The 19,235-nt window shown below is 37.7% G+C and overlaps 1 protein-coding gene and 3 non-coding genes across 10 annotated transcripts in view; all 4 read right to left on the bottom strand.

The window, feature by feature from the left end:
• Positions 1–534: 534 nt before the first annotated feature.
• Positions 535–750, bottom strand: LOC142379520 (small nucleolar RNA U3). Its single transcript, XR_012769741.1, has one exon. It is a non-coding gene; the product is annotated as a small nucleolar RNA U3 (small nucleolar RNA).
• A 1,167-nt stretch (positions 751–1,917) lies between these two features.
• On the bottom strand, positions 1,918–2,133 carry LOC142379519 (small nucleolar RNA U3). Its single transcript, XR_012769740.1, has one exon. It is a non-coding gene; the product is annotated as a small nucleolar RNA U3 (small nucleolar RNA).
• A 1,167-nt stretch (positions 2,134–3,300) lies between these two features.
• LOC142379504 (small nucleolar RNA U3) lies at positions 3,301–3,516 on the bottom strand. The gene has a single exon (XR_012769726.1). It is a non-coding gene; the product is annotated as a small nucleolar RNA U3 (small nucleolar RNA).
• Positions 3,517–4,755: 1,239 nt separating this feature from the next.
• The window catches only part of micu3a (mitochondrial calcium uptake family, member 3a), a 34,066-nt gene continuing 19,586 nt past the window's right edge, over positions 4,756–19,235 (bottom strand). Inside the window, exons 7-15 of one of the 7 annotated variants that reach the window (XM_075463856.1) lie at positions 18,912–18,983; positions 17,769–17,810; positions 15,029–15,124; positions 9,016–9,110; positions 8,745–8,916; positions 7,457–7,565; positions 7,212–7,369; positions 6,275–6,339; positions 5,890–5,981 (exon numbers count right to left, since the gene is read on the bottom strand). In XM_075463856.1, the coding sequence (XP_075319971.1) occupies positions 5,975–5,981; positions 6,275–6,339; positions 7,212–7,369; positions 7,457–7,565; positions 8,745–8,916; positions 9,016–9,110; positions 15,029–15,124; positions 17,769–17,810; positions 18,912–18,983 (816 nt within the window). In that variant the 3' untranslated portion in view covers positions 5,890–5,974. Of the gene's footprint in view, positions 6,340–7,211; positions 7,370–7,456; positions 7,566–8,744; positions 8,917–9,015; positions 9,111–15,028; positions 15,125–17,768; positions 17,811–18,911; positions 18,984–19,235 lie in introns of all 7 variants that reach the window. The other 6 variants (XM_075463855.1, XM_075463857.1, XM_075463858.1 and 3 more) reach the window with 6 other exon arrangements.

Consider the following 19,235-nt stretch of genomic DNA (forward strand, 5'->3'; position numbering starts at 1 on the left):
ACAAATTTCTTTAGCTAAAAATATAAATAAATTAATCATGTTAACTGAACAAAAGCTGCTGATCTTTTATGTATTCTTTTTCAAAAATTCCCACTGAGTTGTATTATGACTTTTAAAACATTTGACAAGCAATAAGAATTAGCTGCTGAATTATAAAGAAAGTCTGATTAACATGAAGTTGAGCTGTGCTGATGTTGTATATTGTGTTAGTAAACAGCTGTAACATCAGCCCATTAAACGGTGAACGATAAACCTTGTGAAGCAGTCTTGTATCACAGGAAATGATCAAATGTGTAGCTTATTGTCAGTGATGTCATGTTCACCACAGATTTCAAAACGTCAAGTTAATTTAATCTTTCATTCAGACACTGAGAAAAAGGTTCTTAGAAAATGATCATATCCACCCTGGCTCTGACTTTAAATATTTGAGTGACGGAAAGAAAATGTCCGATTTTTCAGTATTTCTTCATCAAGATAAGTCGTGAGCATCTCCCAATTTTAGATAGCATTTATCTTTTTCAACATGAAACAAAAACCACTCTGATCATATTCCCTTCCTCAATACTCCACAAGGGAGTAAAGAACGGTCATCAATGACAGAAAACATATGAACTGAATCATTATTCTCTGCCCGCATCACGCTCAGAAGGAAATAGCGCATCTCTTCATCATGGTTAGCGAGACCATACACTTTAAAAACACATTCCACAAGTAAGAAACTATTGAAATGATCCCTGAAAGTATAGTCTTAACTTTCTCTTTGACAGAGAGAGGGTCTTATTCACAGCACAACCACTTTCAGTACGGGTACAATTATTTTGTCAACCATGCCCTAAACAACCAGTTCAAGAGAGATTAACAACCTACAATCCTTCTATAATACAGCTTCACTTTGGACTGTTTTGAATCTAACTTATTTGATACTGTAATGTAATTTCGAGGTACCCAGAATGCTTTGCGGGAACTGTGACTTACATTTAGTCATTTAAACAATTCAGTAATGTTTTCCAACTTCATACGAGCCATGGCGCTAATCTTTACCAAGTTATTATTCAAATAAACTGAAGACACATTTCTTTAGATAACAGGAGTAATAGTTATTTTGATTATACACCAAACACACGCTTACACGGTGCGTCATTTTTAATGCTCCTGAAAGCAAGCTGGTAAAGAAGAAGCGTTCCGGTTATATACATATAACCCAGTACAATACAGGACAATTAAATAGTTTGGTTTAAACGTTGAATAAAAACTATATCATTGAAGGCGCACAAAATCCTGAATACATGACGTTGAAAACTGCTCACAATCTTCTAACCACAGCATTACCAGATCTGTTCTAAATTTTACAGGATTAAGTAGCAGCAGTTTCCCTGGTGTAACACAAATTTCTTTAGCTAAAAATATAAATAAATTAATCATGTTAACTGAACAAAAGCTGCTGATCTTTTATGTATTCTTTTTCAAAAATTCCCACTGAGTTGTATTATGACTTTTAAAACATTTGACAAGCAATAAGAATTAGCTGCTGAATTATAAAGAAAGTCTGATTAACATGAAGTTGAGCTGTGCTGATGTTGTATATTGTGTTAGTAAACAGCTGTAACATCAGCCCATTAAACGGTGAACGATAAACCTTGTGAAGCAGTCTTGTATCACAGGAAATGATCAAATGTGTAGCTTATTGTCAGTGATGTCATGTTCACCACAGATTTCAAAACGTCAAGTTAATTTAATCTTTCATTCAGACACTGAGAAAAAGGTTCTTAGAAAATGATCATATCCACCCTGGCTCTGACTTTAAATATTTGAGTGACGGAAAGAAAATGTCCGATTTTTCAGTATTTCTTCATCAAGATAAGTCGTGAGCATCTCCCAATTTTAGATAGCATTTATCTTTTTCAACATGAAACAAAAACCACTCTGATCATATTCCCTTCCTCAATACTCCACAAGGGAGTAAAGAACGGTCATCAATGACAGAAAACATATGAACTGAATCATTATTCTCTGCCCGCATCACGCTCAGAAGGAAATAGCGCATCTCTTCATCATGGTTAGCGAGACCATACACTTTAAAAACACATTCCACAAGTAAGAAACTATAGAAATGATCCCTGAAAGTATAGTCTTAACTTTCTCTTTGACAGAGAGAGGGTCTTATTCACAGCACAACCACTTTCAGTACGGGTACAATTATTTTGTCAACCATGCCCTAAACAACCAGTTCAAGAGAGATTAACAACCTACAACCCTTCTATAATACAGCTTCACTTTGGACTGTTTTGAATCTAACTTATTTGATACTGTAATGTAATTTCGAGGTACCCAGAATGCTTTGCGGGAACTGTGACTTACATTTAGTCATTTAAACAATTCAGTAATGTTTTCCAACTTCATACGAGCCATGGCGCTAATCTTTACCAAGTTATTATTCAAATAAACTGAAGACACATTTCTTTAGATAACAGGAGTAATAGTTATTTTGATTATACACCAAACACACGCTTACACGGTGCGTCGTTTTTAATGCTCCTGAAAGCAAGCTGGTAAAGAAGAAGTGTTCCGGTTATATACATATAACCCAGTACAATACAGGACAATTAAATAGTTTGGTTTAAACGTTGACTAAAAACTATACCATTGAAGGCGCACAAAATCCTGAATACATGACGTTGAAAACTGCTCACAATCTTCTAACCACAGCATTACCAGATCTGTTCTAAATTTTACAGGATTAAGTAGCAGCAGTTTCCCTGGTGTAACACAAATTTCTTTAGCTAAAAATATAAATAAATTAATCATGTTAACTGAACAAAAGCTGCTGATCTTTTATGTATTCTTTTTCAAAAATTCCCACTGAGTTGTATTATGACTTTTAAAACATTTGACAAGCAATAAGAATTAGCTGCTGAATTATAAAGAAAGTCTGATTAACATGAAGTTGAGCTGTGCTGATGTTGTATATTGTGTTAGTAAACAGCTGTAACATCAGCCCATTCAACGGTGAACGATAAACCTTGTGAAGCAGTCTTGTATCACAGGAAATGATCAAATGTGTAGCTTATTGTCAGTGATGTCATGTTCACCACAGATTTCAAAGCGTCAAGTTAATTTAATCTTTCATTCAGACACTGAGAAAAAGGTTCTTAGAAAATGATCATATCCACCCTGGCTCTGACTTTAAATATTTGAGTGACGGAAAGAAAATGTCCGATTTTCCAGTATTTCTTCATCAAGATAAGTCGTGAGAATCTCCCAATTTTAGATAGTATTTATCTTTTTCAACATGAAATAAAAACCACTCTGATCATATTCCCTTCCTCAATACTCCACAAGGGAGTAAAGAACGGTCATCAATGACAGAAAACATATGAACTGAATCATTATTCTCTGCCCGCTTCGCGCTCAGAAGGAAATATCGCATCTCTTCATCGTGGTTAGCGAGACCATACACTTTAGAAACACATTCCACAAGTAAGAAACTATAGAAATGATCCCTGAAAGTATAGTCTTAACTTTCTCTTTGACAGAGAGAGGGTCTTATTCACAGCACAACCACTTTCAGTACGGGTACAATTATTTTGTCAACCATGCCCTAAACAACCAGTTCAAGAGAGTTTAACAACCTACAATCCTTCTATAATACAGCTTCACTTTGGACTGTTTTGAATCTAACTTATTTGATACTGTAATGTAATTTCGAGGTACCCAGAATGCTTTGCGGGAACTGTGACTTACATTTAGACATTTAAACAATTCAGTAATATTTTTAAACTTCATACGAGCCATGGCGCTAATCTTTACCAAGTTATTATTCAAATAAACTGAAGACACATTTTTTAGATAACAGGAGTAATAGTTATTTTGATTATACACCAAACACACGCTTACACGGTGCGTCGTTTTTTTAATGCTCCTGAAAGCAAGCTGGTAAAGAATAAGCGTTCCGGTTATATACATATAACCCAGTACAATACAGGACAATTAAATAGTTTGGTTTAAACGTTGACTAAAAACTATATCATTGAAGGCGCACAAAATCCTGAATACATAACGTTGAAAATTGCTCACAATCTTCAAACACAGCATTACCAGATCTGTTCTAAATTTTACAGGATTAAGTAGCAGCAGTTTCCCTGGTGTAACACACGATGGCGGCATTTCTTTAGCTAAAAATAAAATAAATAAAATAATAATGTTAAATGAACAAAAGCTGCTGATCTTTTATATATTCTTTTTTTAAAAATTCACACCAAGTTGTATTATTACTTTTAAAACATTTGACAAGCAATAACAACAATTACCTGCTGAACTATAAAGAAAGCCTAATTAACATAAAGTTCCTACAGCTTTCATCTCAATTCTGACAGTTTATTCGCTTATTGTTCTCATTCAGTATTCATTAAACGGATAAAAACACGGAAGAAAACAAATTAAAACACGAGACACGTTTTCCACAATGTTACCGCCGCTCTCTATGTTAGCTTGCTAAAATCGGCTAACGACGTCATTTTCACTCACAAAGCTTCAAATAGTCGTTAAACGTCGATGTCAACTTGCTTTTTATTCTTGACAGAGTAGATAAAACTTACCAGTTACCAGTAACAGGGGTTGGTACATTTTTATGTCTCTGTGTTGCATTTTAATTTTTTACAAATAAGTAAGTGAGCGGCAGGGTCCTTCCAACTGGTAAGCGGTTGAACGAGCGATGGTGTTGCGCATGCTCAATGGACACCACGGACTCTGCACGTTGTAAAATTGTTTATTCATGCATGAAAATTCATTCACCAAATCGAAGAATTAGACGAACACACGAGTATTACAAACATGAGAGTTCTTAACACCATGACAAATATTGCATTCCTTACATCCGATTTCTTTTTCCCAATTTCTTCATCTTAAACTTATCTTATTTATCACAAGACTTCCAAGTGACATGTAGCAAATATTACAGATGGTATGAATCACATTTAATACAAATAAAGCAATCTTTGCACTGTTTTGTTATATGTCGTCACAGTTACTTTACTAGTGACAGCAACTCATTGAGTAAAATGCTGTAGAAGTCTGGGTTTCTACGTGAGACTTTTCATATGAAAAGAGGAATGGTAAGAAGGCACCTATTGCTTCCATACATGCAGCTCAGACTAAAACACAAAACAAAACAGGTCAAGAAACTAAAGGATAAAATATGGATAAAACATTGATGTTTTTCCTTGTCATGTAGTCAAATGTCAAATCCAGGTCAAAGACATCCCAAATGTTATTTTAATAGAAGATTAATGAAGTATTCCCGACTGTAGCAGCAGTGTTTAAGCACTCAAGTTGCATAATTAAATTTAGCAGTTTTAGCATTGTGCAGTTTTTGTTGTACATTACCGTTCTAAACTTTACATGGATGATGTAACCGTTATCATACAGAATGTATCCGATTACTCTTGTGCTCTTTCAGTTGTCACAGTGTTATCGTGCAGCAGTCTAACTATTGGTAGGAAAAAGATAACATCAGTTGATGGTGGAACTTCAACAGCTCAAAGATGTTGTGTTGTTACACTGTCAGAATAAGTGAGGCATTGAAATGGTAATTCTCATTGCTTGACGTTGATACACAGGCTGATACAGGCTTTATACGCCATAAATAATGTGTGCGATGATTAGCATCAAATCAAGATGCAGGCTGAGAAAATAGGAACTAAAAGAGGAATGATAAGGAAAGAGGCTTATAAACAGCACAGAGAGGATCAGTCAGTGCGGTTATGCTTCTGATGATGATCTGGTTCGGAGGTTAGCTGGAGATTTCCTCATGAAAACGCACTGCTGCTAACTGAGGTTCCTGACGGATCAAAGTCAGAGCTCGGATAGATATATTCCGTCCTCTATGGCTTCTCCTTGAACCTCTTCCACAGCTTGTGCACATGTCTTCTGGCTTCAGCGCGGACACAGCTGGAGAAGGAGTCGTAGTGTTGGCCCTTCACCTGGTGAACACAAATTTCTACTGTGAGTGTAAGACGTGATGAACAAATCCTGATCCATTCTGTTGATTAGGATAGGACACCATCAGATGTGTGGCATGTTACCTCAACAATCTCAACATGCTACAGGTTAATGTGACATGTTAGAGAAGTCAAGAACCACCTCTAAATTAAAAGTAAACTTCTTTACCTGGATTATAATAGATTTTTAAGAAGCATGTTGAAACTTTAAAAAAATTCAATTCAACCAATTCTGTAAACACTTTTTGTTAATGGCTGTAGTTGTAAGAGATACTTATCTGCTCGCCAGCTCCTTCTTCAGGCAGGATCTAAAGGAGATGGCTCGCTCCACTGACTTATAGCCCTGAGATGTCAGTAGATGGTTGTCATGACAGAGAAAAAATAGTGGAGCAAGAAAACAAAAACAGATATAGAAGGACGGAGAGGGGGGGGTTGAGGAGAAAGTTTGACTTAAAAAGGAAATTCAGTACTCAGCCAAAGCAAAGACAGAGAAGGAAAGAAATTGAAAATTAGAACATTATTAAAAAGCCAAGACTGTGAGGCCAAGTAAGCATTAAAAAGCATTAAAAGAACGCCATAACACCATAAACAGAGCTACTGCTGGGCTTAATGTTAAGCTCTGCAGCGTGTAGGGATCCGAGCTGCAGTATCAAAACACACCACTGGGTGGCAGTGTGAGGTTTAAGAATAACACCAAGAAGTTAATCAGCGTGACTTCGTGTTTGGAGTTTTTATCATTTCAAGTGATTCACTGAAGGAGGAACCAGTGAGGACTGTTGCTCTATATAGCTCAGACATTATGTTTAATTAGAAATAATCGGCAATATTGTAAATATTTAGTTTAAACTACCAGTTGTTTATCAGACTACAGTTTTTGTGACTTTTAATTGATAGATTTCCCTCTACACAGTCTAGATTTAGAACAGGTTGACTATACTTTCACAATAAAACATTTTTTTGTTAACCAAATAACTCATTTGCCACAATGACCTGATCCTATTTGCAGAGGCAAGGGAGAGAGCAGCTTTTTTTGTTTTAGTCCTTTTAAAATATATTGAATCAATATTTGTTTTGTGTTTTCTGTTGCTTGCTTGACCTCTGAGTCTCAAAAAGACTCTCACTATTTCCTCATTTTATCATTGCTGTGGCTATGATTTGATCTTTTTCAAAAAGGCCCACGAGTACTTTTTTCTAAACAAGCTGAAAATTCCTCACCCTGGCTCCCCTGTGCAGCCGGTCCTTCATGATGCCGATGAACTCCTTGTAGGACAGCTGGTCATCGTGATCAACGTCAAAGATCTTGTAGATGGTGTTCACGAGGTGACGTGTCAGCTTGAGGCCCGTGGCCACATACACTGCTCTTGCAAACTCATCTAGCAGGACAGAAGGTTAAAACCATTACTTTGGCTCTTACTTTACAGAAACTTTCAGCACCTGCAGATTCAACCAGTTTTTACTACCTTGTCCAATGGAACGTGAAGCAAAGTTGTACATCTGCATGGCAATGGCAAAGTCTTCCAGGTTGTTGAGAAATTGGAAGAATGATCTGAACTCATCAAATGTGATTCCCTGAAACATGAAAATAAACCACACGTGAACCAACCATACAATGCCAGAGAGAGAAGAGTACCGAAGAACATGTCATCCTCTGGAGGAAGAAGCTTGAAAATGAGAATAATGACTTTTTTAGGCTGTTGCAGACTTTTTTAGCCAGTATCAAAGGGACCATTTGTGCATAAAACATTCCTTGTGGCACATTTGTCCTGTTGTCGGGAAAAAAAGGAAAAACTCATGCTATCAGTCCGTAACCAAGTGATTCCATGAACTAGTCCCATTAATGACAGAATATGTCATTAATGACAGGGTTGCATGCATAAAATGAAATAAGTTAAACAGCAACCAACTTTTACGAATTGAAAATGGGTTCAGATGTCTTGTGGTTGCACATTGTAGATAAAGGAAAAGAGCGAGACCTGATAATTATCTCCTCGATATGATATTAAAATGAATGACGGAGCTCATGTGACCAAACTTAAAGCTTATAAAGGATGTCCGTTGCACCACATGCTTTTTGATGTGAACAGCTCAAACCTGTAACAAATAATTTAATTAAGAAATTCCAATAAACACATTTAAGCAAATAAAGAAAAGCAGTACAGTGAATTCACATGAGGAAATGCAGATAAAGACGAAGATGACAATGAATTTACCTAAAGAAAAAAAAAAAGAAAAGGAAAAACTGACAGATTGCAGGTTGTGTATTTCTATGAGGCAGAGACAAACCTCCTGCTTCTTCCACAGCATGAAAAGAGAGGAGGGACAGAAATAGAGTTGGGTTGCATCCGGACACAAGGATGACATGCCAAAGAATAGCTAGCTTGCTAGCATAGCTTGACAGTTGCTACAAAGATACATAGAGTAACAGCAAACACACCAACAAACGTTCAAATGTAGCTGAAAAGGCAGTCAAGTGTGTGTTTGTGTGAATGTTTGTGTGAGGTCAAGTGAAGCGAAGCTGCGCTGAAGTGTGGAGAGCCACAACAGCCACAGGTGGAGTCAACAGTGGAAAATTATAGGTGCTGTAGATTGCTGGAAGGCAGGATCACTCATTGAGGAGCAGAAAAGAAATTTCACAGATGGGTGAAGATCAGGAAATATATCTCATGTTATCGCCAGAATAACCATCTCAAGTGCTGTCTCCATGTTCTATACCAAGTAAAAAAAACTGTGTGCACGTATGCGCTGCACCTTTTCATCAGGAATACACTGGCGCACGTTCTCCAGGTAGGCACTGATGTTTTCCACATTGGTGAAGCGCAGCAGGATTTTGGCAAAGTCTTCCTCGCTGATGGTGGTCATCCCCTTGGAGTAGGTCAGAAACTCTATTTCCAACAGCTCTGTCTGGAGGTTATCCATAAACCTGAGATGAGGAAAGGAGGAGAAAGTGAGGTAGGAATAAAAAAGAAAAGACTAGTATGGGGTTGAAATTGTGCCATGCACTACAAATCAATTCAAGCACCTGTAGAAGTCATCAAAGGTAAGTTCTGCCTTTCCTTTCTTTCCAAAGAAATGGACCAACAGCGTGGTGTCAATTGTGATGTTCTCATCTGATCGCTATGGGATATGGAGGAATGAGAGAGATGATCAATGATTAATCAAAAATCACAAACACTGTGGTTGGAGGAGCAGCAGTGGGCAGGACGAGTCCATCACTTATCCAACATGGCCACCGCTGTGCCAGGCGAGCAGGAAGCAGGATTCTGCTGTACATGTGCATAACATGCGTCGAAAAGAGCAACAGCAAAATGTCAATAAAAGTCATCTGACCAAACAGTCAGAAGCCATCATGACACCAAACTAACCAGTCTGGGCAGCAAAATGTAATGTGAAGTAACTATTTAACAAGATAAAGCATGATAAAGTATGTTCAGAAATAAATGGAGGAGGAAACTAAAGTTAAGAGGTAAAAACAAGAAGGTTTTCTGTCTCTTTTAGTTCTAACAATCAAGATTATTGTCATACTTTGTCTTTTAAAAAGCAAAGCAGGGGAATCAAATAAGTGATATGGTGCAAATCTTTATCTGTGCAGTCGAGACTGGTGAGGTTGTGCTTTAGCAGCATGAGAGTGACTGACTGATGAACACAAGACGAGTGCTCGGGTAACAGCCCCAAATGAAGACACAGAGAAACAATGTAAAACACAGTCATGCCTACAACCATCGAGTCAGTGGAAGGGTAAGGATGAAGAAGGTCAGCACGGAAAACATGTAGAGTATGCTAAACAAACTTATGGAGGAACTACTAAGAGTGACTCTGCTACATAACAAAGAGCTGGGAAACACACACAGACACATTAAGGCCACCACATTCCATGCATTTCTTTGCAAATGCCACACAGAGACACCTGAAAAGAAGATCACTCTGCAAATAGCAACACTATACAAAACCCACACAAGCACAGATGCAGGAATTCTTTTTTCTTCCACCTTTTTCCGTGACGTGATGAGGATCTCGGCTGTCACCTTTGCAGCTTTGAAGAGTTTTTTTTTTTTTTTGTCTTTTCTCCCTCCTCAAGTGTTTGGAGTTTGTGTTCACTCAGTGATCCTGATCATTTGAAACCCATCCAAAGGGCTTCAGGCTGTAACTTCTGTTTGCTCGCTTTGTTATCTGCTGATTAACATTTCCCAAATCCCTTTCAACAACAAGGTGACAGGAGCAGGTTTTTTTTAGCCTTTAAGAAACCTGTGCCTAAGTACATTATTAATTATTTATGCTGGTTAACATGTAAGTACCTCAGAAAAAGGTGATTGGGCTTTTTAGCATCAGGGCAAAAAGAGAGGACTTTAAAAGCCCAATTTGTTTTTTCTCTCGCTGCCCGCCATGCCCCACCAAGCCAACCCCAGTGTCAAATCCTTGGCCATGCTGGGAAGTATGCAGACATCAGATTGACTGAAATCTCATGTCATTCTCAGGAGGAGGAGCGTTTAGGCCATTTCCATCATCATCATCATCATCAAAAAAAATCATCATCAACACGATGCCATTCGTGGATCTACCTCAAGGGTAAAATCCTAAAGTCCAATGTGGGACAAGAAGAAAATGTCAAACAACATGACAAAGATTTATATATGGAAAGAAGTCAAAACATAGTTTCTGTTGTGCTTGTTTGCTGTGACGAAGTGTGTGAGCATTCAGTTAGAAATGAGCAAATATCTGTGACTGAGCTTATGGAAAGAAAACGAGTGATATGGATGAGAACAACCTCTGCTGAAAGATTATATAAATAGTTCTACGAGGAACACTGTCTCATAACTTGCATAAAAAATGTCCAATACAAGATGTTTTCACAAAAACTTGGAGTACTTATTATCAAAGCAGATTATTAACTGTAAATAAAAATGTCCTCTGTGCAAGAACATCCAAAGTAAACGTTTGTATTGGAACATCAGCTCCAAACATTTAGTTGTTTCTGATTCTCTTTACGGTCCAATCTCACTGTCTCTGACCACGAACAACGGAAGACTTCCTTCATATAAACACAAGGAACACAAAGATCACTCAGACTTATCATTTCAGTGTCTTGTTTTCCCTGTCTCAGTTACCCAGGAATCTTTTTATTAAGCCTCTGATTACGGACAACCAGCACAAAATTACTTTTTCTCTTTTATCTTTAAACTGACACATTACTGATGTCTTTATGACACATGAGCTGTTCAGACAACTAGACAGCATCCAGGTGTCACGTCTCCGCTTCTTTTCCCTCATATGTGGCTTCCCCTCCTCTCATGTCTCTCATTTGAATTTTTTTTAATGTTGTTATTGTTATAATGTAAGTCATTAGCTTACATACAGTAAAATGGGGATCAAGGAATTCATAATGGATGAAGTTCTTATCACCGGGCTGTTACACAAACAAATCCACAGTTTGAGCAGAGTAACTGAAAAATGGTCAGGATATTTCTTGAATATAAAATGGGTCTGCATAGTAACAACTTTGGTGTTTTTAAAGTGAAAGTAGAACAGAAGGGAAGGCACAAATGGATCCATCCCACAAATGGATGGCTTGGGCTCATTTTGGGGGTTTAATCCTGTTCTGTGGGTTAGGGTTTAGGGAAAGCTGATATCACAGTTCAGACTCTAATGATGTAATTGATGGCAATTGGCAACTCATAATTTCTCATGTCTGACTAAGAACATGTCACAAGAAATTGGATTTTGTTTCTAAACCCAATATGTTCCCAAATCCAGCATCATCATTCCTCACGAGGGCAGCTTGCACAGTTATTGCCCTTGATCTAATAAAAGATTAGACAAAATACATTTAATGTAGCTCACGTTTGTTCAGTTAAGGAGGCAATCATTTAAACTCTTTTCAAAACTAAATTTGTGCATGTAACACACCGAGGTTAAACATTACATGCTTTTAAACTTCTGACTTCCCACTTCTGTTAGACTTAATTTACGACTCACAAATGATGTCATCAATTCAGAAACATGCCTTTGACAGCAAACACACGGACTTCCTAACTAAACTAAGAAAAAGATATCGGTTCTATCTTGTGTCAAACCGAAGGCAAAAGTTTCATTTTGCTGTGCTAGAACTGAACTCTGCACTCTCTTTGTTACTTTATAGTTTTATTTTTTTCCTTTCTCAGATGTAAACTCACAACAAGCTTATCATTCCTGGAAGTGCAGCAGCAGTGGCGTGAGCTCATCATCCCTGTGACAACGTAATGGTTACCACGCCTATGAGGCACGAGCCAACACCTGGTGTATGCATGTGTCTATTTGTCCATCTGTGTGTGCTTGTGAGCTTAGACTGTCTTTGATCACGAAGCAGAGGGTAAAAACAGTAATTACTGATGTAAACGCTAAACGTTCTTCCTCACCCTCCCTATCTGTGAGTAATGTTCCAGAGGAAGAGCTCATTGTCGGTCTTTAGTCAAGTCAGTCAGTCAAACCGTCCAGCCGAAAACACATCTCACCCATCTTCCCCCTCTCACGGCATACCCAGTTTTCCTACATGCACCTCTGTCTCCCACCCTCACTTTTTTTTTCTTTCCCTCCCTTATCACTTCTCTGTTTTCTTCTGCTGCCCCTGCTCTGACTACTCTGATTTCCCTTCTCCTCACACTACCCGTCAGGACCTCCTTCACCTGACAAACATAGAAGGGATTTGCTTTTTCTTATCCTCCCTCCCTCTCTGCCTGTCAGTCAGTCCCTCCTTCTCCAGACAAAAGCAAAGAGGTATAATGGTGACTAATCTGTTGAGTAAACACATCTTTCTTTAAAAACAACCTGCTTCTTTCTTTTCTCCTAAATGTACTTCCCAAACCTCTTTTCTTCTCACCCACTTTGTTCCTCGACATTTGTTCTGTCTCCTGACCTGTGTCATCTTCTTCTGGCCTCTCTCATCTGTTTGTTGACGCTCTGATTATATCTCTTCCTATTTTTTTTCTCACCCTCAGGTTTTCCTCTTATCAGATCATATTCTTATGGGTTTCTTGCAACTTTTTCATTTGTACACATTTCCTGCTTTGTTTCACCATTTTAATTAATTAATTAATTAATTCAGTCATGTAATTTGTAATCCTTTGCAATTCGGATATCTTTCTTTGTTTTCCTGACAGCCCCTTCCCCTCTGTCTGATTCATCTGTTCTGTCCATCCCGGCAGATGAAAGAGTGCTTGGTGTAAATACAAGTTCGGCCCCATTTTGCTGCACTATCATTACCTCCAGCCTTAGCTTCCGCAGCTACCACAGCACCCAGCCTGTCATTAGTGAGCTAACCTGTTAGCTCTGTGTTAGCTGTTATTAATCATTACCAGTCACCATTTGTTGTCAGAGTTATGATTTGAGTTAAGTTAGTTTTTGAAGAACAACAGCTTTGCTAATCGTGATTTGATTTCTGCCCTGTTTGTCTTTTAGTTTTCCACAGATTTTATTCATCTTGAAAACATCTGCCCACCACTTTGGCTGAAATAGACTGATATATTCTGATTGCTAGTACTCTAGACTGACTGTAACCTTTCAATCCCAAGGGCCAGCTTTTCTAGCGCCACCATAAAGTAGGCATTTAATTTTTTTTTGTGAGACATTTCAGCCACACCTGAATGGGTGACATGTGGGAATAGATATTCCTAATCATCACAAAATCAACTGTAATAACTTCGGTTTTATACCTTTAGATCTAGTACCTGTAAACATTGGAAAATACCTTCCAAATATCAACATGTTAGCACTATCCTCAGATTGGATTCAGTCAGCTTTTCTATGTGCATTTTGAAGTTGTGCATTAGAACAATTTGATGTCAAAGAAAGAAAAATGCCATCATTAAAACTCAAGAAAAATCCTTTAAGCTCACTTTAGGTGGTTTGCCCCTTTTGGAAAAACAACACTCAAAAAGTTGAAAAAGAGTTTGAGGTTTAGTTTATGTTTATCAATGACTTTATTAATGCCATGTGAAACATAAACTACTCCACCACCTTCTGACAACTCAATTCAGCCTTGACTCCAAACAAGGTCTTGGAGACGTGCCCTCAACAGCATTTCAAAAGTGTGCTTCCAATTTGCTTGAAAAGCAAATTTTTCAATCAAATATACTTAATTGTGTAAAAATAACATTTGAGATGTAAAATTTTGTAAGTTTTTATAAAATCTGCATGATTCAATATGAGGATGTAATGCTGTAATGTTCGGGCACTTTGTATGTGCTCTGAAGTCAAGTTTTTCATCATTGTGCCAGTGGAATTCTATAATTCTAATCATTTTTGGTGTAACGTGACAATGATCTGACACCAAAGCTACAAAACTTGCCACAACACAGCACAGATACACATACAAAGCAGAATGAAGAGACCAGCTGATAGGTAGCAAGTGAGAAATAGAAGACGTTATTAAAAGACTGACATTATATTTTTTTTAAATCAAAAATTTGGAGGAGGCTTAGATTATTTCTTAGCTTGTCAAACAAAGGCAAAAATAATTTCCCACAAATTGAATGTGATTTAAGACAAACAGCATGTGTGTATTCAGATGATTACAGAGATTTTTGGAGCTCATCTAAACAGAAATGATTTCACGCCAAGCAAAGGAAAAGAGGAGTCGAATGATTGTAGTTTGAACACTTAACTAAGAGACTGTAATTTATCTAAACTGATAAGGAAAGGTACAAAGCATAATGATATGGGACAAAAGAGCAAATCTGGCGAGGAATAGGAGGTATGTCTGAACATTTAGGAAATGTTAGGACAGGAAAGAAAGAGAGGAGATGATGTGTGAGTCTATCATCAATATCAAGCTGAGAATGACCAAGAAATAATGACAAACATATAAATATGTATATATATATGTATATATACATATATGTGTATGTGTGTGTGTTACACTTGTTTCTGTTTTGATGAAGGAATTTAGTTATTTTGGACAAGTGCAAGGTAGAAACATCACTCTGAACCTTTGATGAAGAACTAAAGAAAGACAAAGAATGAATGAAGAATGGAGGAATGAAGGGACAACTGGTTCTGTGTACCTCAGCCAGGTCAGAAAAGAGGACTTGAGTGGCACTTCGCCTCAAAACGTCCCAGTAACTCCGCGCCACAAACTCCCCACTGTCTTTTTTTAGCACCTGTGGGAGTGGTCAAGCAGGGCCAGGGTCAGTTCATCCTAATTCAACCAAAGTAAAAGTTTATAGTGTCGATTTTTTATTGTATGCAAACATGTTCACAATGTTATATTTCTGAATCTACATTCAAAGCGTAAATATCTTTGGATATTCTTAAACGGTGTAACATACAAAAGCATTCATGAGTGAAAAATGGGTCTTTACATAATTCTCGTAACATCTGGCACTCACTCCTCTCACCAACATATAAAACCCCATTAATTCTGCTGAGTCAGAAAAAGGAACAACAAATGGGGCTGGAAGCATTTTTCCTCCGTAAAAAATGCCCGAAACAGTTGTCATCCGATCAAAATTCCAATATCAATTTATAACTTTTACTTAGCTTACACCAGCCACAAAAAATATAAGCATCAAAGATGGTGACATTTGAGAAAGGAAGAGTGACATTACACACAAAAACTCGATTTACCTCATGAAAGGTTATCAGTTAATGAAAAAACTGTTTTTTTTTTTAAGGAATCTCTTAAACAAATATACATTTTCTTAACTGAGGAATTCCTCTGGTAAAGCTATACTATTATAACAGCTCTTACTTATAACAGGAGAAAACAGCTGCTTCAGTTACAACATATTCTGTTGGAATAAAAGCAAACCCCAGCGTTGAGCTCCTGACCACCCACCTTGCCTTTTCTCTCCAGGGAGAATGCAGTGGCAGCCATTTTAACATGACCCTGCACCGCTTTTAACTTCCCAGTGACAATGCAGCTATCCATCACAATGCTGACAGGGCAGGGAGTGTGTAAGTGTGTGTGTGTGTGTGTGTGTGTGTTAAAGACAGAGAGCAAGAGAAACAAAGTAAGTCCAGAAGAAGACTTGTGGCTGGTAGCTTACAATTACTGGACCGCACACATCTCCTAACATTTTCACTTGATCAGAAATATTAATTCCTATTGAAAGTAGGCAGTCATCTGTGGCAATAACTATATCTCAAGTGGCATAAAGAACATTTGTACAGCATTGAGTAATGCATTAAGTATTCAAATCTCATCTGTTATCATCATTTGGCTGGTTTTAGATGGTCAGTAGTGTAAAAGACCCTCTCTCTTCCTTTAAAATGTAACGATCAAGAATGTATTTGGAAGTAAATATGAAACATAAGCTATCTATCTCATTTTGGATGCCACAAATCAGACATATGTAACTTTGTTTTTGTTATACTGTGAATATCTTCAGATATTAGGAACAAGTTTCAGTCTGTAGCTCAGGCTGATCCATAAGAAAATCATCTGCTCTCTAAGTATTAACAAATGGCCCCCGAAAGGAACACTCACACATTTCCAAACAAACAGCACAAGTCCTAAAACGGTCTAAAATGGCCAGAGTCTGATTGTGTTTAAAGCTTTAGAGCACCTCAGGTCGTTCTAAATCACATCTCTCTCTTTTTGTGAGAGTTCATCTCTGCTGACCCCTTAAATCTATTACTCTTTTTCTGCCATTCTTCTGTCCATTCATCCCACAGCCTCCACCGTCCTTCGATAAATCAATCGGCTGACCTGACAGATGGACACCCAATCTCAAATCTTTCTCTGTCGCTCTCTCTTTACATTCATCCTTTCAAGGAGCCAACAGAGTATGTTTTCAGTGATCACAGAGGATCAGGTGGACTGTGTGAGGGTTAAGGCTTTTTGAAAGAGCGGGTCAGTGGACGACAGGGGCATTTAAACACTAATTTTGCTGACATCTATTCAACATAAGCTAAATCCTTTTTAAAATAAAATTTTAGGACTTTTTAAAAATTTGTTTGACCGACATTGAAAGTCTTATTTTCTCTTTCGTGGCTAAATTACTTTATAGTACTCTCACGCCTGTTCTAACAGATATTCCTGTGAGATCAGGCACTTCTGCAAACTCATTCAAGTTACTAAAACATGTCCAATATGATTGTAGTCATTTTATACTCCACCTACGAAGTCTCCCACAGCTCATGCTTACCCTCAGATCTCACAATTTAGTTTGCAGTATGCCAAACTAATCAACAAACACTATAATGCAATTTTTTATTCATGTTTTATGATATAGACAGATCAGAAAAGAAAAGCCTTTGGTGTGGACTTCTGGTGTCTTTGCAGACCTTTTAAACGCATAAAAAAGATATTTAAAACTCTGAAAGAAAGGGGAAAACTAAAGTCCTCCAAACTAGAGTCTCCGCATGGAATACACACACATATACACTTCATCAACTTGTGAACTTCAAAGGTCCAGTCACCCTGATCCTCTGTGTGAGGCTTGTTGTCCCTCTCATAACTGATTGCTGGGTGTAATCTCATGTTTAGCAAACAGATAATGGGATTAGTCCTCTCAGCTAACTCTTCTCAAGAAAGAGTCTCAAAAAAGCCACAATGAAAATATCCCATTAATGAAAACAAAAAGACTTGTATTCAGTTGGAAATATTCTGAGGCGTCTGTAAATACTTTCAGGTTATAATCCCCCATGTGTTTGCTGTCCTGGTTCATAACCGAGTTAAACTGTAAACCACGCTGACAGACACATCCACTTTTCTGCCCTGCTGCCCATTGCACCATCTAATTCTTCATCTTTCTACAGAACAGGAAAGGAAACTAAGGTGTCATGGTTTTGGATACATACGCTGTTCATGGGGGCAACCTGATATCCATACAGCTGCATACTCTAACACACAGAGAGAGAAACGAGGAAGAGAAAGAAGAGGTCAGAGAATGTAGTCAGAGAGGAGGAGGAAAAGGAGGAGAGAAGGTAAAAGACATGTTAGTACATGCAAGAAAAGAGGATGTGCCATGTACTACACATCTGCAATTACATTTTAGAAAGCACACTTTGCATTTACAATACTGCACCTCACAGAGAGGATTTATGAGATGATGTATGTGAGGGAAACAATTATCAAGATCCTTTCACTTTATAGTAGGTTTAAACTACAAGGTTTTATAAGTTGTCACTGTGATGACTTTATAATGCTTACAGTTGAAAAAAAAATCATCTTACTGTGGATGTATAAAAAGTAAACAAAAGCATCACATTGGTAAAACAGCAAAAACATATCAGTGATAAGCTGATACTGATCCACTGCTAATATATAGGTGGCTCTATTAAAAAAAATGTCAGCGTGATGGATTATGAAGTGGCTAAAAGCTGCACTTTAGCAGCCATCAAGCCTGACAAGTAGAGATATGAGCGACAGAAGCAGTGTAGTAAAGCAAGGTGAACAGTTGTTTCAAAACTTCAATCACAGAAGTGATCAGAAAGACATTTTACAGCTCATCAAACTTATCATGTACACAGTATGGTTAACTGTCACAGTAATAACAGACGAGTTAGCACGTAGTCAAAAACTAGCATGCAGTCAAAACTAGTCGCATAAAAGATTTAGTTAACTTTCATTCTTGCTTCGCCACAAATTTGTGGGAACTTGTGTCATTTTCAACACATCCACATGCAGAGTTTGACTCAACACTTCGCTTTCAGATATTTTAAAAGGAAATGTTGAAGCATTTCTCACTCATGGATATAGTAAAATGATCCTTTGGGGGGGAAATCCCTTTATAATAATGATTAACTGTTATTGTTAAAGTAACCTCAATAAAACCAGAACATTTAGGACATTTGTATCTCAAGTTTACCCCATCAGTGAAAGCAGCATTATTAAAGACCACATCCATACAGACATGGCTGTTTCACTGTTGGTTGTGTGAAGGTAATTAGCAGTTTCCGTCTAAACAAAAGCCCATACACATCTGTAACCCACTTTCTTACCAACTGGGCAGACTTCTCAGCATCTCCCTTCCTTCCTTTCTTCTCATTTTTCTTCCGGAAGATCTCCTGAAGCTGAAATGAGACAAGGGATGAGGATTTCATTAACAAACCCAAGTGTTGCTGGAACCTTAAATGCTCACATGTACAAACATTCTCTGAGTTCACAAGGTCATTCAAGCAGGTGGTCTTTCATGCAGGTCTGTGATGTGATTCGAATGACGGTCCTCTGGCAAGACGATAAAGAACGGTGGTTTTTTTAGTTTGACACAGTGATTTATGTTCACAGATATCAAAGGGCAGATGAACACTGACTCCAAGTCAACG

This window comes from Odontesthes bonariensis, chromosome 4 (assembly GCF_027942865.1).
Source record: "Odontesthes bonariensis isolate fOdoBon6 chromosome 4, fOdoBon6.hap1, whole genome shotgun sequence".
NCBI lineage: Eukaryota > Metazoa > Chordata > Actinopteri > Atheriniformes > Atherinopsidae > Odontesthes > Odontesthes bonariensis.